Here is a 27,854-nt window from a genome sequence, read left to right on the forward strand (position 1 = left end):
TTTACAGTCTTGAAGCTATTTCAATTGCTCAATCTTTTTGTCTTGGATCAATAGGGCTAGTTTATTAATCAGTTTTTGGATTTTTGTTTAAATCCCTAGTCGGCACACTTTTTGGAAGGAAAATGAAGAGTGAATGCTTTTGTTGATTCTAACCAAAAGTTGCTTTTGTTTATCAATTGGTACCATCAATTACTAAGTATTATTTGTTCCCAAGTGTTTCAGATTCAGTCCAGCCTTTAAGGATTGAAATGGATTAACCTTAAGGTTAATACATTCAAAAATGACATTTTCCCTTATGGGAGCACCAGTTCATGAGCTATTCCATTCACTTCTAATGAAATGCAAATTAATGTGGGTCTAGTCAGCTGAATTTTGGAACCTATGCCAGAAAGCAAAATTAAGCAGAGCTGTACTGTTTAACATTCAACATTGATTTACAACTTAATGTTTGCCATGTCAGGAATGTTAGTTCATGATTATAGTTTCCAAACTTGAATGCTTGCAGTTTCCAGCTTTCCTAGATTTGCACAATAATGTTCCAAGAACACTAGTATTAATTAATTGCACTTAGTACAGTTACTTTAGTATCTTGGATGGGCTGGTGCCAATACAACACTTAACATGTAATGTCAGACTTAAACAATCAAAAAAATCAAGATACTGCTGCTCCCCACAGTCCCAACTGAGAAAACATTGGATTTCCTCACGTCTGAAGCTGCTCCATAAGTACTTGGATTCAATTTGGTGCACGAAATGCTTGAATTTCCTCTAATCTGGGAGGTAGTCAATGTCTATGATGATCCAGTTTTTCAGTTCTTACTTGCTCTCAGTGGTCCTTAAGCTGAATAATTCAGTTTTATTTTGTTGATGTTTAAACTGATTTGATTATTAATTTTTTGATTTTAAGACCCCCTATCCCAGATCAAAGTCTAATGTATATATTTTCATTGTCCACTTGATTGATTGCCTCCACTTTGGATGTTTCCCCAAAAGATCCTTCCCATCAAGTTGCTTCTTGCATCCATATATTCCAGTTAATGTTAGATTTGGTCATAACTTCAACAAATAAACAGATTTGTCAATACAGGAATAAAGATGACTGCTGCTGCTTGAACTAAGCATCACTGCCATTCTCAGAAGCTAGTTTTGTCTTTCATCTACATGACTTGTACTGCTGAAACAATTTGTATCTGCATCTATAATCTTCACAGCTGTTTGCACAAGATCTTGTATATGGTACTTCCTTTGAGTAGTGTCCTTTTGAAAATATCTGTTGTGCCTCATAAAGCATTGAAGTTGGCAATCTGGGTTTTGCCATAATTTTTAATATAGGGTTGTGACTATCTTTAATGTGTCAGATGTAATTGATTATTAGATGATTATTTTGGTAATAATTGGGATTTCATAGGGGACTGAATACAGCACAATGACTGAATTCCTACTAATTGACACTTTACACTCCTGCGTGCCATTTAGAAGAATGAGGGCAACTGGTACGTGGAAACTAACTCGATTTGCCTTAACTTTCACCCTGTTTACTTGGCCATAAGGCACTGGACTTTCATGAATAAATCAATCATAAACAGAAATTTTATAGATGCTAGAAATGTAAAGCAATACAAAATACTGGAGGAACAGGTCAGGTGGCATCAGTGGAAATGAATTAACAGTTTCAGGCCAAGGCACTACCTTGGGACTAGTTTAGAAGAGGGAAGATGACAGTAAAAAAAGTGGGGAGAGAGGAAGGAGGATAGCTAGCTGATAGGTGAAGCCAGGTGGGTAGAGAAGGTAAATGGCTGGAGAGGAAGGAATCTGACAGAGGGCATCATAGGAGGAGGAAGAGGAGACCTAGAGGTAAAGGGCCAGAGTGAGGAATGGAAAAGGAAGTGAGGGGGAGAATTTTTTTTAAACCAGAAGAAATTGATATTTGTGCCTTCAGGTTGGGGGCTATCCAGATGGAATGAGGTGTTCCTCCACTCTGAGGGTGGCCTCATCTTTGTGCAAGTGTAGGCCTTGAAATGACATGTTGAAAGAAATTGGAATTAAAATGTTTGGCCGCCTGGAAGTCACACTTTTGACGGAGGACTTCGACAATGTCTCCCCAATGTACAGGAGGCTGCATCAGGAGTTCCAGAGAAAATAGATGACCCCAGTAGATTTGCAGGTGAAGTGTTGGATACAGAGGCACATAGGCTGGTGGGCAAGGATAAGGGGAAGTCAAAGGGTAGAGTAAGGGAAGCCCCATTCTTTGGAGGAGGAGGAGGACATCTCATGTCCTGGAAAGGAAAGCAGCATCCTAGGAATGTATGTGGTGGAGAGGAAGAAACTGAGAAAAGGAATAGCATTTTTACAGGGAATAGGGTGGAAAGAGATGAAGTCAAAATAACTGGGAATTGGATTATAAAAACTATTGGTTGATGGAGACAGAGGTTGAGAAAGGGGAGGGAGGTGTCAGAAATGCAGATAAATTTAAGGGCAGGGTGGAAGTTGGTGCCAATGTTGACAAAATTGACCAAGCTCAGCGCAGGTGTGTGAAGCAGCACAAATATAGCAGAAGAAGAGTTGAGTATTACCAGGGAAGACTTGGAACATAGACTATTCTACATAGCCTTGCGGATGGCCATAGCTACTCCTAGAGTCTTGAGAAAGTGGGAGGAGCCAAAGGAAAAATTATTGAGGGCGAGGACCATTCTGCTCAACAGGAGGGTACTGGTTGTAAAGAAGCGAAGTGCTTTAAGGCCTTCTTGATGGGGGATAGAAATGTATAGGGACTAGACATCCATGGTGAAAATGAGATGCTCAGGGCCAGGGAATTGAAAGTTAGGAAATCGAGAGCATAAGAAGTGTCATGAGTGTAGGTGGGAAGTGACTGAAACAAGGGGGATTAAATGAAATTGATGCATGAGGACATTTGTTCAGTGGTGTAGGAGCAGGCAGACACAATGGGTCTACCCAAACAGTCAGGTTTGTGAATCTTGGGTAGAATATAGAAGCAAGCAGTGTGGGGAAAGCGAAGAATGAGTTTGGTGGCAGTGGATGGGAGTTCCCAGAGGTCAGTGATGGTGTTGGAGTCAGTTTACTGACAGTCCGCAATAGGGTCCTTTCCAAGGGGTAGTTATGACTTGTCTGAGAGTTGCCACCTGGCTCTTAAAGGTGGAGGTCAGTCTGCCATGCTGCAACAGCATCCCCCTTGTCTGTGGGTTTGATGGTAATTTTAGGATTGGTCTGGAGAATAGTGCATTCAGAGGGGGTAAGGCACACAGGAGAGAGTAGAGTGCTGGAGTTAAGCAATGCATTATGGCTTTGCTAACAACAGCTTATTTTGAAGATGATGAAACTTATTCACAGTTCAGCTCAATTTAAATGAACACAAGTTATTAAAAATGTTGCAGATGTTCATATGGCATTTCCCCAAAGTCTCTAGGTGAGGCGTCAACTATGCAGCCAAAAAAAAACTTAGTTGTATTCAAATATCTGATTTGAACAGTAGTTCCGAGTTTAAAAAAAGACTTAAAAGCTACTTGATTATAAGTTGCATCTTTAGACAGTAAAAGTGCTGCTACAAAATGTGGTGGGTAGGTGAGAATGGCTTTAAAGTGAGGTATTCTGCTGTTGAATTACCTATCCTTGCACATGGAAGAGAGTCAGTGAATAATCTATCTTGATTTATCAAATTGAGACAATGAGAGATATTTTGTCCATTAATTTTCCTTGTTACAGCATCAGAAAGAGGCAGATGACATGAGTATTTCAAACCATTCTTCAACAAGGATAAAGATGCCATTGGAATCTTAACAAATTTAGTTTATATTAATAGGGTAAAATTGTAAAATGAGCTAGAATGAGGGGTAGGTTTGATACAGGAATACAGAATTGAAGGGTATAGGTGGGGTTAATTCAAGTGGGCTTTTTTCAGTGAGGTTGGGTGAAACTAGAACTAGAGGTCATAGGTTTAAGGTGAAAGGTGCAGTATTTAAGGGGAACTCCACTTATTGGTGTGAACATAAAGGAGCTACCAGTGGAAATGGTAGATACGGGATCAACTGTAACATTTACTTGCCACTGATCAGCACATGACAGTTATTTACCCCTCAACCATCAGGCTCTTGAACAGGAGGGGATAATTTCACTTGCCTCATCACTGTTCTCACAACCTATGGACTCACTTTCGAGGACTCTTCATCTCATGTTCTCAATATATATCGCTTATCTGTTTGTTGTTGTTATTTATTATTTTATTTCTTTTTGTATTTTCACAGTTTGTTGTCTTGCAAGTTAGGTTCTCTACCCTGTTGATGCAGTCTTTCATTGATTCTATTATGGTTATTTGATTTATTGAGTATGTCTGCAAGAAAAGGAATCTCTGGGTCGTACATGGTGACATGTATGTACTTTGATAATAAATTTACTTGAACTTTGATATTTAGGTATTCTACTGTGTGATAGATTGGACTTCTTCATTTGCTGAGAAGTTGCCAAGTTTCTCAGACTTTCCATAGGTAACAAAAAAACTGAAAGCAGCAAGTTCATTGGCAACAACAACAAGGCAGTAAATTAATATGGCAGTCAACCGTTCATGTTTATAACATGCAAGTTTCATCTGGTCTGCTTCAGCTTGCCAAACCAAGCTTACACATGGTTTTTAAAAACTCGCATAATCTGCTGTTTATTTGGACGGCAGATGGTTCAGCATCTGGCACACCAGGTGATGGTTTCGCCACTTCCACTCTTCAGATCCCAACTTCCCACACCCTTCCGCTCACCCTGATTTCCACAACCCTAACCACTTGCCAGATCCCAGTTCCAGCATTCTCTGGCCACTTGCCGGGGCCTGCGTTCCGGCACTTCCCGATCTCCAGTGGATCCCCAGTTGCCCTGTATGTACCCTGTCCATCCACCGGGTCCCTCCTTCCCGCACTCTCTCAACTCAACTGTTTTTTGTTGGCTGCCCCCTCTTGAAAGTCAAACACGAGATTCTACCGATGCCGGAAATGTAGAATAACAAACAAAATGCTGGAGGAACTCGGCAAGTTAGGCAGCATCCATTAAAAGTAACAGAGTCGAAATTGTGGGTCGATACCCCTCATAATCCTGGAACAAAAATAAACCAGGAGACACTCCTGAGGTTCGGTAGCATCTATGGAAGGAAATGAACAGTCGCCGTTTCGGGCTGAGACTCTTCATCTCGAGCTCCCCCAGCACTTTTTAAAACTAGAATTGGCTGGGTTGTTATTTTGTCCTGCTTTTTGTGACGAGAACATTTCTGGACCATTTATCACATTGTCAGGTAGATGTCAGTGTTGCAACTACGAGAAGGCAGCGCTGCCGCTTTGACATTGGTTGTGTCCAGTGCTCACGGCTGTATCTTGATATCACGAATTTGAATTGGATGAAGTCTGCCGTTGAGATCTCAGGAGATGGCATTTCTGGCTGAACATGGCAGAGTGACATTAAAAAAATTCTTAACTGAAGGAATGAGTCCCTTTTAACATCGAAAGGGATGTTTTACAGGGCAAGTTGCTAGTTGGCCGGTTTCTGCAAGGGTTGAACTTGGAGTGGGCTGCTGGTTGGCCACCGGCTTCAGTTTGGAGCGGGCAGCGTGAGGTGAGAGGAACCGAGGGAGCGGCGGCCGGGGCCGAGCGGGGGTGCGGGGGGGGGGGTAGAGACCGGGGACTGGATTTTGTTTTGGGGAGACGCAGGGGTGATATCGTGTCTTGCTTGGGTTAGGATCGGGGCCGGTTGGAAGGCTCGAGGGAAAGGAGGGGGAGGGGAAAGAAGGAGGCGGACAGGGGGTCGAGGAGGTCCAGAGCTTTTACCCAGGTACAGTCATGCTACGTGAATGATCTGATTTGCACTCTCACATTCCGAGTGAATTTACTAGTCTGGGATAAAATCCCAAGGCTGTGGTGCTGCTATCCAGCCGGTTGGCCCTTTGGTGATATGGCTCCTTGGCATTGTCCAGAGTTGCGGGCTGGGGTCATTTGTGGCCCGATGAATCAATCTCCTTGCCTCACTCGGCATCGGTCCCTTCCTCTGCATCAAAGCCACATCAACTTCTCCCCACTGAAACATTAGGCAAATTGATCTTGCCATCCCCGGACCCCAGCATACTGGTGAACATACTCAACAGGCCAGCGACGTCTGTGGAAACAGAAATAGTCAATATTTTGACATCTTTTGTCACAGGCTCTCAGATATGAAGCGTTGACTCACTTTCCAGCTCCACAGATGCCGCCCAAGCTGCAGAGTGTTTCCAGCATTTTCTGTTTTTATTTCAGATTTCTATATCCTTTCAGTACCAATACACTTGTATTTGACTGGGTATGTAGCTTGCATTTAAAGACTTAATTTCTTCTAGTGCTTCTGCTGCCCTTTGAATGTGCTGTGGAGCAGTGAAGTACTTTTTGGACGTTTAAGGTCAGCAAATTTGTCCTTACAAGCAACATTGGAAAGGTAAATGGCATCTAATCTATGCATTGCTGTTGATTGAGGGGTAATTATTGTTAGCCCCACTGAGGAGAACCGTTCCTGAAAATGATTTGTTCTTATTGCAGAAGCTGTTATGGAGGAACTAAGTCGGGCCTTGTCAGTTAGCTTCACTGTCTCTCATGATCCAAACAGCATCGCAGCACCACATCCCCGCCTTGCCCAGTATAAGGTCAAATACAATGCCCAGGACCAGGCCCAGCGCAGGCGAAAACTTCTGGAAATCCAAAAATCGTAAGTCAGAGAACACAACTGAATTGTTAATAATGGTAGACATTGGACATAAGATCATTAGACATTGGAGCAGTATTAGGCATTTTGGCTCATCCAGTTTGATCTGGAGGCCGATTTTTTCCCCCCCTCTCAACACCATTCGTCTGCCTTCTTTCCATAACCTTTGATGCCCTTCCTAATCAAGAACCTATCAAATTCTGCTTTTTTTGGGGTGCCACAGTAGCGTAGCAGTTAGTGCAACGCGATTATAGCTTGGGAAATTGGAGTTTAATTCCAGCGCCGTCTGTAAGGTTCTCCCCATAACTGCCTGGGTTTCCTCTGGGTGATGTGGTTTCCTCCACCAGTCCAAAGAAGTACCGGTCAGTAAGTTAATTGGTCGTTGTAAATTGTCATATGATCAGGCTCGAATTAAAAAGATGAGTTGTTGGGCAGTACGGCTCATTGGACTGGAAGGGCCTGTTTCATGCAGTATCTCTAAATAAATAAATAAATAAATAAATAAGCAGACAAACAAACCCAATGATCTGGCCTCCACAACTATCTGTGGTAATAAATTCCACAGGTTCACCATGCTGTGGCTGAACAAAATTCCACCTCTAAAGAGATGTACATCTGTTCTGCGGCTATTTCATCAAATCCTAGACTCAATATGCAGTAGGTTTCAATGAGATCTCCCCTCATTCTTCTAAACTCTGGCAAGTACAGTTTCAGATAGTTTGTTTTTAGCTCTCACTTCCCAGAATGGATTATCTGCACTTTAGGCTGTTGTGAAAGTGCTTCTTGTTATGATGACTTGTGGGGGAAATATATACTAACTCTGCAAACTTTGTGGATTGTGAATTTGATATTCCATTTTCTCTCCTGCAGAGGAGTGCATAATAGCATTGTGCTTAGCACAACACTTTACAATACAACCAACCGGGGTTCAACTTCCACTGCTGTCTGTAAGGAGTTTGTACTTCTCCCGGTGACTGTGTGAGTGCCCTCCAGGTGCTCTGGTTTCCTCCCACAGTCCAAAGACGTACCAATTGGTTACTTGGTCATTGTAAATTGTCCCCTGATCAGGCTAAAATTAAATTGGGATATCTGGGCGGTACACCTTGAAGCACTGGAAGGGTCGATTCTGCGCTAAATCCCAATGCTGGAAATGCAGTGCTCGATTTTTATTTTGTAAGGTTGGTATCTGATAGCTTATATGTCGAACTGCTGGCATTACTTCTCACCCATCCCTTGCTCCATTCTGCACTAATGAGGTGCTGGATCAGAGAGAGCTGATGTTCACCAGAACAGGTCCCAGCAGTAGTTTGACTTTTGCAGATGACTGGAGGAAAAGTGTAAGGAGACCCAACCTCCAACAAACTGGAGTCGTACTGTACGGAACCAGGCCCTCTGGCCCTCAGCCACCCACTTACACGACTCCTTCACTGATTCCCACACTTGTATCAACTCCTCCCAGATTCTAACACTCACTTACGAATCAGTGGGGATTTACTGTGCCCCGTTAACCTACTAATCAATCTGCATGTAAATGGGAGGAAACTGGAGCCCTTGGAGGAAACCTGGATAGTCACTGTAGAGTGTGGTGCTCAGGCTTCAGAGATGATTTTTATGTTTTGGAGTTTAGTAGCTGTCGGAGCAGTGTGATTTGATTTGGGAGGGAGGAGGAGAAAGAAAGGAAGGGAAAAATATGAGTGCACATAATCATCCACATACCCAGTCCACTTCCTGATGTGTATAGATGTACTTCCTGTGGTTTAGTAATATTTAAGGGTGGTAGTACAAGATTCCCTTGGTTTGTCACTGACTGCAATTAATCTCCAGAATGGGGCATGAAGCCACTACTTTCCAACTTGTGTTGTAAGCACTGTGGATAAATTTGGATCAAATCAGCATTTGCCTTGCACCACTATTCCTTGCATTGTATCCTTACTAGCCTTTGATAGAGCAAGCTCAATGGCCTATACAGCCTCCTATTTGATATGTTTCTGCCATCAGTCTTTTCCTGTTCTAATGCAAAGCATTGACCTGGGTTGTTAACTTTGCTGGTCTTGCCAAAGACAGTAGCTGAGCCCTGTATCATTTCAGACATTCTCTGTTTTTATTACAAAGGCAATTGAATTTAATGTCACTTTCTGCTCAGTATGTTTTCTTTAACTGAAAACGTGCTTTGGTTACACTGGACAATATTTTTTTTCGGAAGTGTTGATTCCTTGGAAGTTTTTTTTTGTTTATGTTAGACTACTTGAAGCTGAACTCAAATATAATTTCAGACTACTTGTATTACGTAGGAATTTGGATATACAAGAAATTAACTTTTATTGAACATAATGCATTTAACTGCATAATAGTGCTGACACTTTGCAATAATTCAACTAAGCTAAAAATATTTTGTTGATGATTTTCATTTGCATTCAGTGTCAGAGGTTTCTCGTTTAAGTGTCCAAAAATAATCAGCCAGCATTGATGGATTTCAATTGCTGTGATACCGTTTCTCCATGACTGCAAAGTCCTAGTGAAACTTTTCACCGTGCTTGTCATTGACAGCGCCAAGATTTGCAGGGAAGAAGTCTAAATGGAAATGCAGAAAATGAATCTTTAGTGACACAGTGCACTTCATGGTTTGTGTTTTTTTTTGCTCAAAGCACGTCATCAGCCAGCTGCACGTAGTTTGATGCTCTTTTGTTGCCAAGAAAATTTTCAACAAAGTCTTTGAATGCTTGCATGTGATTTTCTCTGGGCTCACTAGAAGTTCTTTGAACTGCCTGTCATTGATGACCTGTTTTATTTGGGGACCAACAAAAATGCCTTCCATAATCTTGGCATCAGTTATTCCAACATAAATCATGAATTGAAATAGCAAGAGTAGGTGACTTCAAAAAAATGGTATGTGATGGGGAAATTTCATGGTGATGTTCATAACCAGCAGCCCAAGATCCAAAAGATATATCTAAAAGTATTCAGGAAACAAAATCTGTCTTGTCCAGTGTTATTATCTTATGGTGGGAGCTTGCTGTGCAGAATTAATTACTGTATTTCCCTTATTGCAACAGTGGTAACAAAAATGGGGCTTTGGATTGTTCTAAGGTTATTAACTTGCTTAAATAACTACAAGTCCTTTCCCTCTTGCATTGTACTTAAGCTTTTCACTGCAGCAACTTCATATTCACTTGCTCTTTTCTGGATCAAAGGCAGCGGTTGAACTACGTTAATCACGCAAGGCGTCTGGCGGAAGATGACTGGACTGGAGGTGAGGACAGTGGGGAGAAGTCCGATGAGAAAGAGGAAATGGAAGTTGAGGTGGCAAAGAAGAAACTGCCCAAACGTTATGCAAACCAGGTCAGCAGATATTCAGAAAGTCACTTTCCAAGTGTGTTCACCAAGGAAACAATTCAGCATTGTATTGGGAATACGGGCATTGAATATCTCATTCCAACCGCAGCCTCATTTTCCTTTATGGTCATTGTCAGGTGCACAAATACATGTATGCACAGGTACAATGACAATACTTGCAGCAGCATTGCAAACATACAGCATCCAATATGCAGCAATCACAAGCAAATCATAAACATAAATTAGAGTCATAATCAGAGAGCACCATAGCACAGACACAGGCCCTTCAGCCCAACAAATCATGCTGACCACATTGCTCACCCAGCTAGATAGAGAAATCCTTTATTCATAAGGAGATTACAGTGTCACAGTAATATTACAAGTGCACAGATATACAAATAATGAAAGAGACGTAAGAAAGAATAGAAGTAAGTTACCTCAAACAGTCTTGTCCTTTGTCCTACTACAGCCTCCAGTGTGATTCCTATAACAGAGCCAGCCTTTTTAATCAGTTTGTTGATCCTGTTGGCATCATTGGTGTTGATGCCTTTGCCCCAGCACACCACTGTATAGAAAATTGTACTGGCAATATAGACTGTTAGAACTCGTGAAGGAGATGCAACTCTGGCCCTTCTTGTACACAGCCTCTGTTGGTGCTCCACTCAAGTCTGTCCTCTATGTGCATCCCCAGGTACGTAGGTCCTCACCATATCCCCATTCTCACCACCAATAGTAACAGGGAGCTGTGCAAGCTTTGTCTTCCTGAAGTCCATCACCATCTCCTACTGATCTTGAGTCCCATATTCATGCGTTTGGCTCATATATCCTCTATGCCTTGCCCTTCTATGTTCCTATCCAAGGGCTTCTCAAATTATACTATTGAACCTGCTTTAACCTCTTCCTCTGACAGCTCATCCAATATACTTACCATCCTCTGCTTGAAGAAGTTGCCCCTCAGATCCCTTTTAAGTCTTTCTCTTCTGCCCCTAAACAGTACACCCTGGTACCTTTACAATCATATTGGGGGATTTTAACCAGGCCAGCTTGAAAAAGTCACTAAATAATTATCATCAACAAATCGCCTGTAGTACCAGAGAAACCAACACACTGGACCACTGTTACACCACCCTCAAGAGCACTTTCCGTGCTATCTTTGGAAAGTCTGATCACCTGGCTGTACTTCTACTCCCTGAATATAGGCAGAGACTGAAGAATACAGCACCAGTAGTGAGGACCAAGAAGGTATGGACCAGGGAAGCACAGAAGTGATTACAGTATGGCTATGATTCGGTGGTCTGGACTGTATTCAGAAATTCATCTTTGAATCTGGATGCATATGCTACAGTTGTCACAGACTTCATTAAAAGCTGCGTGGATGAGTATGTGCCTATGAAAACTTGCTGTACATTCTCAAACCAAAAGCAGTGGAGGACCAGGAGGTTCATCGTCTGCTCAGGGCTAGATCTGTAGCATTTAAGTCTAGCATCCTAGGTCTGTACTTGAAATCCAGGTATGACTTGCTATTTCAAGAGTGAAGTAACAATTCCGAGCGAGGTCGGAGGCGGTATCTGATGCATGTCAACTCTGGCAGGGTTTGCAGGACATTACTTTCTATAAAACGAAACCCATAAGTGCGAATGGTGTCGTGGTTTATCGTGCCTCACAAATGACCAGGAGACGCAGAAGATTTTTCAAGAAGGGTTAAACTTTAATTTGCAAATCAAAGCTGAGATAGTCATTGAGTTAGTCGCTGATTGCCCACCGATCCTTGGACACGCATTTTTTATAGCAAAATCCTGGTCTAGTTTCACACGTACCACATGTACAGTTCTAATCTACATCTCTTTAGCTACCTTCCGTTAACACACCATTTTCTTTTACATTCCTAAGATTTCATTCTCTAGCAAATAGCAAGTTTACATTCTTATTACTTCCTGACTTAATCATGTTCTAATCTATATCTCTTTAGCGTTCTTCCATTAACACAACATTGACTTCTACATTCTTAATATTTCATTCTCTTGCTAAATTGGGTACATGCATAGCAAATAGCAAGTTTCAAAGCTGACTACATCTCTTTGCTACCTCTCATTAACATATATTAACACACCATTGTCTTCTACATTCCTAGGATTTCATCTTGGGTACATGCATAGCAAACTGACTACATAGTTTTGGTTACACAGCAAATGATACAAGTTTTATACTCCATAATATTTTTATACTCCAATAATGGCAGCAAAGCTTCACTACCAGACAAACTAACACCTTTTATGTCCATTTTGAAAGGGAGAATACAATTACAGCTGTGAAAATCCCTGCCACACCCTATGACCCTGTGATCTCTGTCTCAGAGGCTGATGTAAGGCTGTCTTTCAGGAGGGTGAGCCCTCACGAGGCAGCAAGCCCCAATGGAGTACCTGGTAAGGTTCTAAAAACCTGTGCCAACCAACTGGCGGAGTATTATTGGAAAACATTTTCAACCTCTCACTGCACCAGTTGGAAGTTCTCACCTGCTTCAAAAGGGCAACAATTGTATAGTGCCCAGGAAGAGAAGTGTCAGCTGCCTTATTGACTATCGTCCAGTGGTACTCACTTCTACAGTGATTGAAATACTTTGAGAAGTTGATCATGGCTAGAATCAACTCCTGCCTCAGCAAGGATACTGGACTCACTGCAATTTGCCTATCGCCACAATAGGTCAATGGCAGACCCAACCTCAATGGCTCTCACACAGCCTTAGATCATCTGGACAACACAAGTAACTGTCAGGATGCTGTTCGTTGACTACAACTCAGCGTTCAACACCATCAATCCCACAATCCTGATTGATAAGCTCCAGAACCTGGGCCTCAGTAGCTCCCTCTGCAGTTGGATCCCTGACTTACTAACTGGAAGACCACAATCTGTGTGGATTGGCAATAATATCTCCTTGCTGATGATCAATAGTGGCGCATCTCAGGGATGTGTGCTAAGCCCACAGCTTTAATCTCTCTATACCCATGACTGTGTGGCTGAGCATAACTCAAAAGCCATATATAAGTTTGCTGATGATACAACCATTGTTGGCAGAATCTGAGATGGTAATGAGAGGGCATACAGGAGTGAGCTATACCAGCTAGTTGAGTGTTACCGCAGCAAATATCTTGCACTCAACGCCATTGAGATTAAAGAGCTGGTTGTGGACTGCGGAAAGTGTAGGATGAGGGAACACAAACCAATCCTCATAGAAGGTTCAGAAGTGGCGAGAGTGAGCAATTTCAAGTTCCTGGGTGTCAAGATCTTTGTGGACCTAACCAGGTCCCAACATATCGATGCAGCTATAAAGAAGGCAAGACAGTGGCTATATTTCATTTGGAGTTTGAGGAGATTTGGTCACCTAAAATACTCAAAAATTTCTACAGATGTACTGTGGAGAGCATTCTGGCAGGCTACATCACTGTCTGGTAAGGGAGGAGAGCTGCAGCACAGGATCAAAAGAAGCTACAGAAAGTTGTAAAAATTAATCAGCTTCATCTTGGGTACTCGCCTCCGTTGTATCCAAGGTTAAGGAGCGGTACCTCAGAAAGGCAGTGTCCATCATTAAGGACTGCCATCACCAAGGGCATGTTCTCTTCTCATTGTTACTGTCAGTAAGGAGGTACAGAAGCCTGAAGACACACACTCAGCGATTCAGAAACAGCTTCTTTCCCTCTGCCATCCAATTCCTAAATGGATATTGAACGCATGAACACTACCTCACCTTTTTGTTATTTCTGTTTTTGCACTATTTTTAATTGTATTTTATATGTATATCCTACTGTAATTGATTTACTTTTTTCTATATTGTTATGTATTGTATTGTACTGCTGTCATTATGTTAACAGATTTCACGATCCATGCTAGAGATATTAAACCTGATTCTGATGTCCTCTAGTTTTTAACTCCCAACAAAAGGGAAATGACTGTTACTGTCCATCTTATCTATGCTTTATAATTTTAAACATTTCTATAAAGTCATCCTTTTTTCTTCTACATTCCAACTGAGCTTTGAATAAAGACCTAGCCTGGGCAACTCCTCCCTATACAGCAGGCTGCCTAGTTCTGGCAACATCTTTGTGAACTCTTTCCAGTTTAACCACATCTTTCCTATAACAGAGTAACCAAAACTCTATACAAATGTCCCAAGTCCAGCTTTATCAACGACTTGTACGACTGCAGCACAATGTCCAAGTTCCCATACTCAATACCTTGATTATATGTACTTTTTAGAACAAAAACAAGTTCATCCTAGTGCAAAATGACTAAAGTGATCATAGTGTTGCAAACTATAGTTATTAGGGTAGTACATGTTGGTTCAAGAGTCCAATGGTTGAAGGGATATAGCTGTTCTTGAACCTGGTGCTGTGGGACTTCAGGCATTCATACTTCCAGCCTGATGGAAGCTGTGAGAAGGTGGCAAGTCCTGGATTGTGGGGCTCTTTGATGATGGATACAACACACACAAAATGCTGGAGGAACTCAGCAGGCCAGGCAGCATCTATGAAATAAAGTACAGTTGATATTTTGGGTTGAGACCCTTCAGCAGGACGGATGTTTGATGATGTTTCGTAATGGGTGTTGCCTCCTGCAGAAACTATTGATGGTAGATGTTTATACATCAGTGGTTTTATTTTTGGAAAAATGAGCAGAAACTGAGACTATAACAGTATTGCTAAACAATGACATACCTAGGAAAATATGTCACTGGTGGTTATTGAACCAAAGCCTAACATACTCTTTAGCAGAATCAAGGATAAAGTTATGAGTTTCCCGGCATCTCTTGGCCTATATAGTCCGCCCCTTGCATATTATGCAATAAAGGTTGGGATGTGGAAAATACAAGGGTTCAAGAACTCTGGTTCATAGTGGATGTGACCGGGTATAGAGGGTTATACATCATAATGGCATGTGAGATCAAGCAATTTGGAGATCAGGTCAGTCAAGATAGTCACCACAGGGTTGGTTGGAGATCAGCGGGGTGGGGAAGTGGAGCTGGTGGCATAATATTTAGTTTCAAATGTGAAGTAAATGGTCAGGCATTTGTGGTTTAATAATGATGCCATGTTTTGCAGATCCTTAATTAAGAAGGTTAAGGATGATTTCATTGAGCTTTTTAAGATGATTTGAATTCTTAGTGCTGATATGAGAACTTTCTTCCCCAGAGAGCGATTCCAGAATAAGGGGAATAAAATGAAGGCATAACAATCTGGGAATCAAAGAACATTACAATATAGTACAGCTTCTGTGGCGCTCAATGTTGTGCCGACCTTATAATCTATCTTAAGATTATCTAACCCTTCCTTCCTATGTAGCCCTCCATTTTTCTATCATCTATATGCCTATCTAAGAATTTCTTAAATGACCATGTAATGTATCTGCCTTCACTACCACTCCTGGCAAGGCATTCAATGCACCACACATACTGTCATTTTCTACGTTAAATGAATGTTGGAATCTCTGGTTTTACTCCATCTAAAAGGGTCAGTAACTACACAGCTGGTTGCAGGGCAGTCTGAAAGCTCAAGAGCTGGTGGAGGAGATTGTATGTCCCTTTTCTCCAGGCTTGGCTTAAAGATATAAAAACTGAAAATGCTGGAAGCTGTCAGCAGGTCAGGTAACATCTTTGGAAAGAAATGATTGTTAACATTTCAGGTTGAAGAGCTTCCATCAGAACTGGGGAAGAGAGAAAGAAGCATTGGTTTTAAACTGCAGAGAATGGGGGAAGGGACAGATGTGACAAAGGGAATAACTGCAGTAGAGTGAAGTCAGGATAGTAGTCAATGGACTAATGGTGGCATTTGAGAAGTGATAATATAACTAAAGGAGTGTATGATATTGCAAAATACAGGGCTGTTGGACATGACCAACTGTGCCAAAGAAGAGAGCAAAAAGAACTGAGTCAGTATCACAAGTGAATAATTTATAGAAGTGGGCATTTTTGATGCAGGCAGAGAAAGCAAGTGAACAGAAGTAGGAGAATTTAATTTTTGAGTCTGGAGAATGCAGTGTGACAAAGAAAGATGATAAAATGCTGTCCTTAAGCTGTGGCCTTGTTATAACAGTGCAAGATGCCACAGACAGATAGCTTGGAGTGGGTATGTGATGGAAGATTAAACTGTCAGCAACAGGAATCTCAGGGTTGCTCCTGAGACCACATGGAAAGCTATGTATATCTGGTTTCTCCAGTGCAAAAGATCATCTTGTAAACACTGGTTGCAGTAGACTGGGTTGGAAGAAATGAAGATGAATCATTGCTTCATTTAAAAGGACTGTTTGGATCTTGGGTCTGTGGGAAAGAAAGAGGTGGAAGGGTAGGTGTTCCATGGCAACGTGCTGTAAACAGGGAAGGAGTCAATGGAAGAGCTGACCAGGCAATTTGGTAGGAATGGTACCTTTAAAATGCTGGAGAGGAAGATGTGTCTGAGGTGGGATTGTTGAAGCCAGAAGAAAGTAGAGTCAAACAGCAAGGGCACATACCCTTCGTACCAACTGGTTCATGCCAATCGCAGCATCCCCCCCCATTAGTCCCAGTTTCTCATATTCAACCTACAACCCTCTGAACTTCTCCCCTCCATGTAGCTTTCCAAATGCCTTCAAAACATTGCAATTGTTTTCACCTTTACTACTTCCTTTGGCAACTCATTACTGGAACTCGCTTCTCTCGATGTAAAGAACTTACCCAATCAGGTCTCTCTCTTGTATCACTGCCCTCAACTTTTGTTTCCTCAGTCTTGGGGGAAAGATGATGTTTGACCATCTTATCCAGACTCCTTATGATTTTATAAACATCTGTGAGGTCACCCCTCATTGTCCTATGTTCCCAGGAATGAAGATCCAGTGTAGCCAACCTCTCCCTATAACTCAGGCCCTCTAGCCCCGACAGCATCCTTGCAAATCTCTTCTGCACCTACTCCAGCTTGACAATAACAGGGTGAGCAAAACCTTTCTTTTTCTTTTTCAATCTTTTTATTATTATTAATAATATGAACAAAATACAATTGATATATTGATAAAGGGATTACAACATACAAATTCCCATTGCTCATGAAAGAATACATAAGCAATGATTACAGTATAAATGAGTTTTCCCAAAACATGAACCATACAGTATATGTATGAACAAGGTAAATCTAGGTATTTCATAATATATAATACGTAAAAAACAGAAAAAAGAAAAAAAATGTTATGCAAAAATAACTAAACTACTAATCTAATAGCTAATAGAGAAAAAAAAGCAAAAAAAAGGAAAAACTAGAAAAAGAAAAAAAAGGGCTGTTTATAATATCTCACAAGAATACATAATCATCAGTGTCATCAACTCCGATCCTCTCAACATAAATAAGATTAAAGCCGGAAAATCAAATAAGCTTGGAACAGGGTCATATTACATCATATGAAAATATTGAACAAATGGTCTCCATATCTTTTCAAATTTAATAGCAGTATCAATAACACCACTTCTAATTTTTTCTAAATTTAAACATAACATAGTTTGAGAAAACCAATGAAATACATTTCCTTCCAATTCAGCAAAATAGAGCTTCTAGCCATCAGAGTGAGAAATGCAATCATTCAACAGGCGGAAGAAGATAAATGAAGTAAGTCCATCATTGGTAAACCAAAAATTGCGGTAATAGGATGGGGTTGTAAATCGATGTTTAATACCCCAGAGATAATATCAAAAATATCTTTCCAATATTTTTTCAAAAGCGGACATGACCAAAACATGAGTTAAGGACGTAGTTTCAAATTGACATCTATCACAAATAGGATTTATATAAGAATAAAAATGAGCTAATTTATCCTTAGACATATGGGCCCTATGTACGACCTTAAATTGTATTAATGAATGTTTGGCACATATAGAAGATGTATTAACTAATTGAAGAATTCTATCCCAATTCTCACTAGGAATAATAAGATTAAGCTCTCTTTCCCAATCATTTTTTGTCTTATAAAGGGGCTCTGAATGTATCTTCATAATTATATTATAAAGTTTTGATATAAGCCCTTTTTGAAAAGGGTTTTATTCAAACAAACTCTCCAAAATATCTGAAGACACAGAATTTGGAAACGTAGGAAGTACAGTACTTAAAAAATGCCTAATCTGTAAATATCTAAAAAAATTAAATCTAGGCAAATTATATTTATTAGATAATTGCTCAAAAGACATAAAACAATTGTCCAAACATAAATCAGAAAATCTTAGTAATCCCTTAGTTTTCCAAGCCAAATAAGCTTGATCTATAATTGAAGGGTGGAAAAAGCAATTAGATACAATAGGAATATTTAAAACGAATTGAGTCAACCCAAAAAATTTCCGAAATTGAAACCATATACGTAAAGTATGTTTAACCATCGGGTTGTCAATTCGTTTCAGCAATTTAAAAAGAGCGAAAGGGAGAGAAGTCCCTAAAATAGAACCCAGAGTATAACCTGGTACTGATTTAATTTCCAAACTCGCCCAGCCCAATGAGGGCCAAAAGATCCATCCCAGTCTTTCAACCAACATAACAAATATCTAATATTAACTGCCCAATAATAAAATCTGAAATTAGGTAATGCTAACCCACCTTCCTTCTTTGTCTTCTGTAAGTTTATTTTACCTAACCTGGGATTTTTATTCTGCCATATATATGAGGAAATTTTTGAATCAACATTAGTAAAAAAAGATTTCGGAATAAAAATAGGTACCACTTGAAAAATATATAAAAACTTAGGTAAAATAACCATCTTAATAGCATTAATCCTACCTATCAGAGATAAAGATAATGGTGACCACTTAGTAAACAAGCCTTTAATCTGATCAATTAAGGGTAGAAAATTAAACCTAAATAATTCTTTATGGTTTTTTGTGATTTTAATCCCTAAGTAAATAAGAGTCATTAACTAATTTAAAAGGTAAATTACCATAAATTGGGATCTGTCTATTCAAAGGAAACAATTCACTCTTATTAAGATTTAACTTATACCCAGAAAACTCACTAAATTGAGCCAACAATGATAGAACTGCTGGAATAGATTTCTCAGGGTTAGAAATGAATAGTAATAAATCATCTGCATACAAAGATAACTTATGAATATCTGTCCCACGATTAATACCCGAAATTTCCTGTGATTCTCTGATGGCAATTGCCAAAGGTTCTAAAGCAATGTTAAATAGTAATGGGCTAAGAGGACAACCTTGTCGAGTGCCCCGAAATAAACGAAAAAAGGGAGATCTTTGATTATTAGTAAACACCGAGGCTACTGGAGTGTGATAAATCCGTTTAATCCAGGAAATGAATGTCAGACTAAAATTAAACTTCTCCAACACATTAAATAAGTAAGGCCATTCAACTCTATCAAATGCTTTCTCCGCATCTAATGAAATAACACATTCTGAAGTGCTATGTGAAGGTGTATGAACAATATTCAGTAATCTCCTAACATTGAAAAAAGAATAGTGATTTTTAATAAAACCGGTTTGATCTTCCAAAATGATTTGGGGTAATACCTTCTCCAACCTGGATGCCAGTAACTTGGAAAAGATCTTGGAGTCTACATTCAATAAAGATATTGGTCTATAGGATGCACAGTCAGTAGGGTCTTTATCTTTCTTCAGTATTAAAGAAATGGAAGCTCTATAAAAAGATTGTGGCAAATTCCCCAATCTAATTGCTTCTTCAAAAACCCTGCATAACCAAGGAGAAAGAGTAGCGGAAAAACATTTAAAAAATTCTTCTGTATACCCATCTGGACCTGGTGCTTTCCCAGAATTCATTGAGGAAATAACCCCCTTGATTTCTGCGTCCGTAATAGGAGTATCTAATATTGAAAGATCATCGGATGATAATTTTGGAAAATTCAATTTCCCAAGAAAATCACACATGGTATTACGATCCTGAGGGAATTCAGATTGATACAGGGAGGTATAAAAGTCTTGAAAGGACTTATTTATCTCATCATGGTTAACTGTCAAATCCTCATTCTGCTGACTAATCTTAGTGATTTGACGTTTAACCAAAGCACTCTTCAACTGACTAGCTAACAGTTTACCTGATTTATCACTATGTATATAAAAATCCGATCTGGTTTTCATTAATTGATTTTCAATCAGAGATGTAAGTAATAAACTATGTTCCGTTTAAAGTTCAACCCTTTGTTTGTAAAGCTCCTTACTAGGAGTGATCAAATATTTCTTGTCAATCTTTTTAATTTTATCAACCAATAAAAGAGTTTCCTTCTTAATGCGTTTTCTCAGACCAACAGAGTAAGAGGTAATCTGTCCACGTATACACGCTTTAAAAGTGTCCCAAAGTGTTCCGCAAGAAATATCATCCGTGGAATTAGTTGAAAAGAAGAAATCGATCTGTTCCTTCATGAATTTAATAAAGTCCGGATCTTGCAGTAAGGTAGAGTCAAATCGCCATTGTCTAACATTAGAAGCTGTATCCATAAATTTAATAGAAAGTTTTAATGGAGCATGGTCAGAGATAGCTTCTGGACTGATTCTCAAAGTCGACATTCTTGGCTTTAAGTGTTTCCACCAGTTTAGTGGTCGAAATTAAATTTAGTGGTTGCAATTTTTCAATTGTCAAATCTCGTTTCCCAGCGTCTTCTTGCAGAGATGCGATAAGAACTTGCTGCTGGTTAATTACTAAATCCGTCTTAACCATATAATCTTGAAAAGCCTTTATATCTTGTTTAAAAATTTGTTGTAGTTCATCAAATTTTTTATCCAAAACCTCCATAAACAGTTCATAAGTTAATTCAGTGCGTTGCGGATGAGCTTGCTTCTTTCCATTACCATTTGGGTTGTGCCCAGGTTCTCGTCCTTTAGATCTAAGAGCCAGTTCTGTTTGCATATCTTCAAAAATTCACAATAAACTCTTAACGATAAGTCCAAAAAAATAGCAAGAATCTTTTGGTGTAGGTAAAAATAAGTTGGATAAGGGTGATCAAAGGTTAAAAAAAGTAAAGGTTATGGAGCGAATCTAAAACAGTACTCACTCCATGAGCGTCTCCCGCTGACCTCCGAGCAAAACCATACACAACATTCCAAACATAGCCTCACCAATGCCACATACACTGCAACATAATGTCCCTACTCCTCAATTCAATACCTTGACTGATGAAGACCAGCATGCCAAATGTTGTCGTCATCACCTTGTTTACTTGCTTGGCTGCTTTCAGTAAACTGCTCCCAGGTCCCTCTGTTCCACAACACTTGCCAGTGCCCTGCCATTCACTGTATTTTGTACATTGGTTTGACTGTCAAGAATACATCACCTCACTCTTAGCTAAGTTGAAATCCATTTACCATTCCTCAGACTGCATAATCAATGTAGATCTCTTTGTAATTCATTTATCTCTTTGGCCTGCTTCACTGCCAACAAGACCCACTGTTTTAAAGAGAAAGATTTAAAAAAGATTAGCTTCATTTGTCACAAAATATACAATGACTGGTGCCGTTTGCGTCAAATTAAATCAGTGAGAATTGTGCAAGGCAAGTGACGTCACACTTCCGGCTCCAACTTAGCATACCCACAATGTGCATGTCTGGAATATGGGAAGAAACTGGAGCTCCTAGAGGAAATTCATGCAAATATGGGGAGAACCTACAATGAATTCTGATCTTACTGGTTCTGTAACTGCTACATCAGCAAACTTGCTCATTGTGTCATGTACACTGACATTCAAATCATTTACGTAAATAATGAATAACAGAGATCTTAAAACTGACCCTGGGGCACTTCACTTAGTAGCAGGCCTCCAGTCAGAGAAGCGAACTTTAACCATCACCACCTGAATCCTATCATTGAGCCAGTTCTGAATCCACCTCACTAGCTCCCTCTGAATTCCCTATGACCTACTGTGCTAGATCAGTCTGCCATGTGGAATCATGTGTCAAGAACCTTACTAAAGCCCATACAGACAGTGTCCACTGCTTACCTATACAAAAGATTATCCTATTTGATGTGGAGGCTGATGAGTTGAAAGGTGAAGACCATGAACATTCTATCCTTTTTTTGAGCTTTTGCAGGAAATAAGTGGGATATTTTCAACTGGGGTAGAGGGGAAGCTATGGTTAGGGAACCAGGAACTAGGAACCTTGGATGTACCATCAGAAACATGACAAAATCTGCAGATGCTGGAAATCCAAAGCAACACACACGAAATGATGGAGGATCTCAACAGGCCAGGTAACATCTATGGAAAAGAGTACAGTCGATGTTTCAGGCCGAGACCCTTCAGCAGGACCCTGGTGAAGTTTCTGATGAAGGGTCTCAGCCTTTACTCATTTCCATAGGTGTTGCCTGACCTGCTGAGTTCCTCCAGCATTTTGTGTGTATTGCTCTTCATCATCAGAGCAAGTTTGAGAGAATTGGAGCAACTGGGAGAACAGAACGGATTCTGACTCCTTTGTAAATACTGTAAGCATTCCATTCCATTCTCCCATTTCCTCCATCCCCATCATACCTGGTCCAACAACAATGGTGTCTTTCTGCTTCCTGAACCCAGAGGGTCACAGGACGATGGTGTAAACCCCATGTAGTCAAAAAGGCAACAGTTCTACTAGTGGTTAGTATCATGGAAATTTGCCAGGATTACTCACTTAATACTGGATATCACTATATTGTGCTAAGCTGAGTAAAAAGATAATTACAAATTATTAATTTGGCTTGTCTTTTATATAAAGTGGTATTAATACAAGCTCTTTTTTCAGTATTGGTGTGTTTTTACTTGCATATTTCCCACTATTTCAAAAAGCCAATTTGATTGACAAAACAACGCACATAAAATGCTAGAGGAGCTCAGCAGGTCAGGCAGTGTCTATGGAAATGAATAAACAGCAATGCTTCAGGCTGAGGAACTTCTGCAGGACTGAGAAGGAAGGTGGAAGGTGGCAGGAGGTGAAAGAGGCAAGCTGGAAGGTGATTTATTTGAATAAGCCTCCCACCAAAACATCAACAGTTTTTACAGAAGGTGCTTTAAAGACTGATTCTGTTTTAGTTCAATAAATTCAATTGCCAAGAAGGGCACAAGGTTAGGAAAGGTTTAGAGCAGGAGTTCCCAAACTGGGGTCCATGGGCCCCTTGCTTGGTCCATGACATAACAAAGGTTGGAACCCCTGGTTTAGAGGATGTGGGATTAACTCCGGCAGGTTGTTGAACATGAACAGTTTGGGCCAAAGGGCCTGTTTCTGTGCTGTATAACTGACTCTCAAAATTAATTTAAAAGACCGTTTAATGGATGTGGTAACGTACAAACTGTTGGAAAACTCAGTGGATGCAGCAGCATCTGTCGACGTTTTGGCATCAGGGCAGCAGAAAGGGACAGGGTGAAGAAGAGGCAGTTGATAATAGGATGCTGTTGCAGCTGGCGGAAATGATAAGGGATGATAAACTGAAATGCAGGTTAAGGATACTCTGCCTGTTCAATCTGATGGATGAAGTGTGAGACCAGTAGTCTGAGAAATGGAGGGGATGCAAGAGAGGGCTCTATCAGCCACAGAAGTGAAGCTACGTTTCCTGGAAATAGATGTCCAGGAATGAAAACTGTCATATTGAGAGCAGACATGAGTTTTCCACAAGTACAAAATATGTGGGAAATAAGAGCAGGACAAAGCCATTCAGCCTCTTCTCTCCATTGTTCTGCAGATCCCCTAGGTAGAACCCCACGCTCTCCGCTCATTCAAAGAATGAAATCCTCTTCATATGGAAACCAAAGCCTCATTATGAATTAACACATTCCCCAATTTCTGGCCTACTCTTGTGTATATGAAGGGCCTGTATAAGTGCTGCACTGCTTCATGACTCTGATCTTTGTAATAGAGGTAGAGAAACCGGGAAAAAGGAATGGCATCCTTACAGGAGATGGTGAGAAATTGTGTAGATTAGACAGTTGTAGGAATCAGTGGATAGGTTTAGATGAAGACATCATGGAAAGGGAGAAAAGTACTAGAAATAGTCCATGTGAGTTTCAGAGCAAGGTGGAAGTTAGTGGGTGCAAGAAGCTGTACTGGATTCACCAGTGCATTCACCAATTCAGCAATGTATTGGAAAGAGAGTTGGGTAATGATACCAAGGAAGGTTTGTAATAGTGACTAGAACCCATGGTCCCAGTCCCGTCCACAGTACACCTTTAATTTGTAGGAAATAAGAGGAATCAAAAGAAAAGTTGTCAGGAGATGTACAAGTTCAACCAGGCAGATGAGAGTGTTGGTGGAGGGGAATGGGTTGGATCCTTGTAGAGAAAGATGTTGAGGGCTTTGGGACCTTCGTGATGGGGAATGGATATCTGTAGTAAAGTGTTGTAGTGTTGGTTCCTGACTGCAGGTGGCAGTGTAGTGCCATGTCATGTACATTCAGTGTCCTTGCATGGAAAAAATAGGAGGAACCAATTCATGAAGTTGCTTCCCTGCTCCATTCATCTGTGCTAGGGTAGAGGAAGTAGCTGTTTCAAACTCACTGTACTCTCTACCCTTTTGTTTTGTGAAAAGGATTACATTCATATGGCAAAGGACACTTCCAGGTGAGGCAGAGATTCATGTGCATATCCTCCAGCCTTCATACTCTCAATGTGGCTTGCTGTACATCAGTAAAACCATCTGTAGACTAGGCGACCCTTCTGCAGATCACCCACACTCTGTCCACAATGGCAATCCTGAAATTCTAATTACATGTCACTTTATCTCTCCTTCCCACTCCCACACTCTGTCCTTGACCTTTTCCATTGGTATGGAGAGACCAAATACAAATTGGAAGCTGACAAGTTGGCGTGGACATTGAATTTTTCAATTTCAGGTAAACCACACACCTTTTGTGTTCTGTATATACACACACACTCACTCACACACCTTGGTCACACCTTACAGTGACTGTCTGTCCCATATCATGATCAGAAGAGTGACCAAGAAGTGGATATCCAAAAGGGCTCTGCTGGAACCGTCCCGTCCCCCACTCCCTGTAATTGGTTCCATCTGCGCATTATTCCCTTCCCATCTACCAGCCTCGGTTCTCTCCCACTACCACCCTGCACTGACAAATGCTGCCAATGTTTTCTCTCCTCTCTCAGTCTCAACCTGAAGTGTTAACTTGCACGTTTTGCCTTCAGAGATGCTGCTTGACCCACTGAGTTCTCCCTGCATTCTGTTTTTTTCCCCCCCAAATTTATATGGCACACCTTCTATGTTGTCCAAGGGTTGAATCATTGTGGATGTTTAGCTACTGAGTAGACCCAAATACTAGAAAATGGAGACAAAAAAAAAATCTGTTGGAATCTGTGGCTAGAAACAGACAGATGCCATTTTAGGACAAGGCGCTTCTTCTAGCTGCTTTCAAGACAGTACAAGATAGTTCAAGACACACTGTATAAAAGTCTTGTTTGTATAGGGATGGTGGACAAAGGTGACAAATTCCAGGCAGAAGTGCTTTGTAATGCTGTCATTTATCACTGAATGCTTGGTTTCTCACGTTTCATCAGTTTTCAGCAAATGGGAGCGTCAAATGGAAACAATGTGGGGAAGCAGGAGCATCAACAGGTTTTATAGATAATGCTTTAATGACTGAATTTGTATGTTCTGTGAATAGGACATGGTTAGGAAAGATTCAGAGTGATGTGGGCCAAACACAGGCAAGTGGGACTAGCTCATGCAGGCAACTTGTTCAAGGTGAACAGTTCCTGCTGAAGGGCCTGTTTCTGTGCTGTATAAATGACTCTCCAAATTAGTTTAAAAGGCCACTTAATGGATGTAGTAACGTGCAAACTGTTGGAAAACTCAATGGATCCAGCAGCATCTGTAGAGGGAAGGTAACTGTCAATATTTTGGCAGCAGGGTGGCAGAAAGGGGTAGGGGGGAGAAGAGGTGGCTGGTGGTGGGATCTCATAGCATCTGGCAGAAATGATGACAGCTGATGTGCTGATGCAAAGATTAGGGGTACTCCGTCTCTGTTCTATCTAAGGCATGGTGGGGGGGGGGGGGGGGCGGGAGCGTGAGACCAAAAGTCCAAGAAACAAGGGGTGTGGAAAAGGGATCCATCAGCCAGAGCAAAAGGGAAACAACATTACATAGGTCATCTGAAGTGAAGCCTGATTAAAAGGCTCTCTGCTGGATCATCTTCTGGCTTTCTTAAGGCAAAGTTAATAGATTGTGAAGTAAATGGGAACATAAGAAGATGATGTATAGTATCCTAGTCCAGTGTTAGAGTGTGTAGACAACAATCCCAACACCATCAGGATTTTGATGATGCACAATAATGGATTTTCTGCAATATTGGATGTTACTCCTATTAATATCCCTGACACATTTCTATTTCACATTGCACAATAGTGTAATAAACTTTTCAGTGAAGCCAATGTGTTTAAAGGGACTGCCGGAAATGGAACTTGATGGTCTCTACAGGGAGATCAGTGAGTTGGCAAACCATTGGGATTCCCAGAATGTTGTTGTACTGCAGTGTTCACACACAGTAAATTGAATAGTCTTTTACATTCTAATCTTTATGGTGTTTTTTTTTATTTATGGTTTTATATTGCTATATTTTTTCACTATTCTTGGTTGGTGCGGCTGTAATGAAACCCAGTTTCCCTCGGGATCAATAAAGTATGTCTGTCTGTCTGTTTTATGAAGTCTAGTCTGCATGTCAAGTATTTGTTGGTTACAGTCTCCTTCAAATTGTGACTTCTTTCCCAAGTAGCCTTGTATGTGATCAAACAATCTTGTTAATTTTACTTTGTGTTTTGGAGCCACGTCCGTATCACCGATCTCACGTTTGGCTCCGTTTTCCAGCAGTTGGAACACTGGAGGATCCCTTCTGCCTTGCTGCCCTGTGGACGAGATGTTGCATCATCCCTACCTGCCCTTCAGGGGGGGGACTATGATGACTTATTTACCCCTTAGCTATTGTCAATAACATGGACTGACTGGATCATTCTGAGTTCCCACAGTTAGTTTGTAAAGAGCCCTTGGCTTAGACACCAGTCACTGAGCACATGAATTAGGAGCTGGAAGAGCCTTTCAGGCCCTTGACACTGCTGGATCATTCAGCATTTTCGAAATGACTGTAACCACAGTCCTATCAATTGCTAGTAATCTCTTAACCCCTTGCATATCAAAACTGTATCTCTATCTGAAAAAAAATCTTGACTTTTTCCAAATCGCTGACAATGGAAACAGAGTTCTGAAGAGTCGAGTGAACAGCTCTTGCCGCAGCTCTACCTTGAATGTGTGCCCCGTTATTATAAATAATGAGCCTGTGCATTGTTGGCAGATGGTTGGTCTGGTTTACTACTGAATCCAATACTGATTGCAGGGCTGGGGCTCAGCAATGCTGAGCTGATAGGTGGGATACTCTTTGTGTATGGTCATGTAGTTGTACAGCAGCCATATGCAACACATGCACTGTGAGCTGTTACTTGGAATAGGTTCCCTGGCCTGGATTGAAGAGGTGAGTCCATGGCAATTAGTGGGCGTTCAAGAGCGAGTTAGGTTGGCTGGTTGAATAGAGTCACAGTAACAACCTTGCACTAAATATCAGTGAGAATTGATAGTGGACATCAGGGAGGGGAAGTTGTGAAGACTCACAATAATCCTCATCGAGTGGTCAGCAGTGGAAAGGGTGAGCAGCTTTAAGTTCCTGGGCCCATCATATTGATATAATCACGAAGAAGTGGCTATACTTCATTAGGAGTTTGAAGAGCTTGGTATCTGGCTTGATGTCCCAGTTTTTGTTTGTATTTTTGTGCGGGGAGAGGGGATTTGACAGTTGATGATCATGTCGCCATTCTTTTCTTTATTG

General features: G+C 40.8%; 1 protein-coding gene across 3 annotated transcripts in view; it reads left to right on the top strand.

Annotated features, from left to right (window-relative positions):
- The first annotated feature begins 5,539 nt into the window (after positions 1-5,539).
- The window catches only part of snupn (snurportin 1), a 49,138-nt gene continuing 26,823 nt past the window's right edge, over positions 5,540-27,854 (top strand). The window contains exons 1-4 of one of the 3 annotated variants that reach the window (XM_059946063.1): positions 5,540-5,604; positions 6,359-6,453; positions 6,555-6,720; positions 9,909-10,056. In XM_059946063.1, the coding sequence (XP_059802046.1) occupies positions 6,563-6,720; positions 9,909-10,056 (306 nt within the window). In that variant the 5' untranslated portion in view covers positions 5,540-5,604; positions 6,359-6,453; positions 6,555-6,562. Of the gene's footprint in view, positions 5,605-5,723; positions 5,821-6,339; positions 6,454-6,554; positions 6,721-9,908; positions 10,057-27,854 lie in introns of those variants that run through there. The other 2 variants (XM_059946064.1, XM_059946065.1) reach the window with 2 other exon arrangements.

Source organism: Hypanus sabinus, chromosome 21 (assembly GCF_030144855.1).
Source record: "Hypanus sabinus isolate sHypSab1 chromosome 21, sHypSab1.hap1, whole genome shotgun sequence".
NCBI lineage: Eukaryota > Metazoa > Chordata > Chondrichthyes > Myliobatiformes > Dasyatidae > Hypanus > Hypanus sabinus.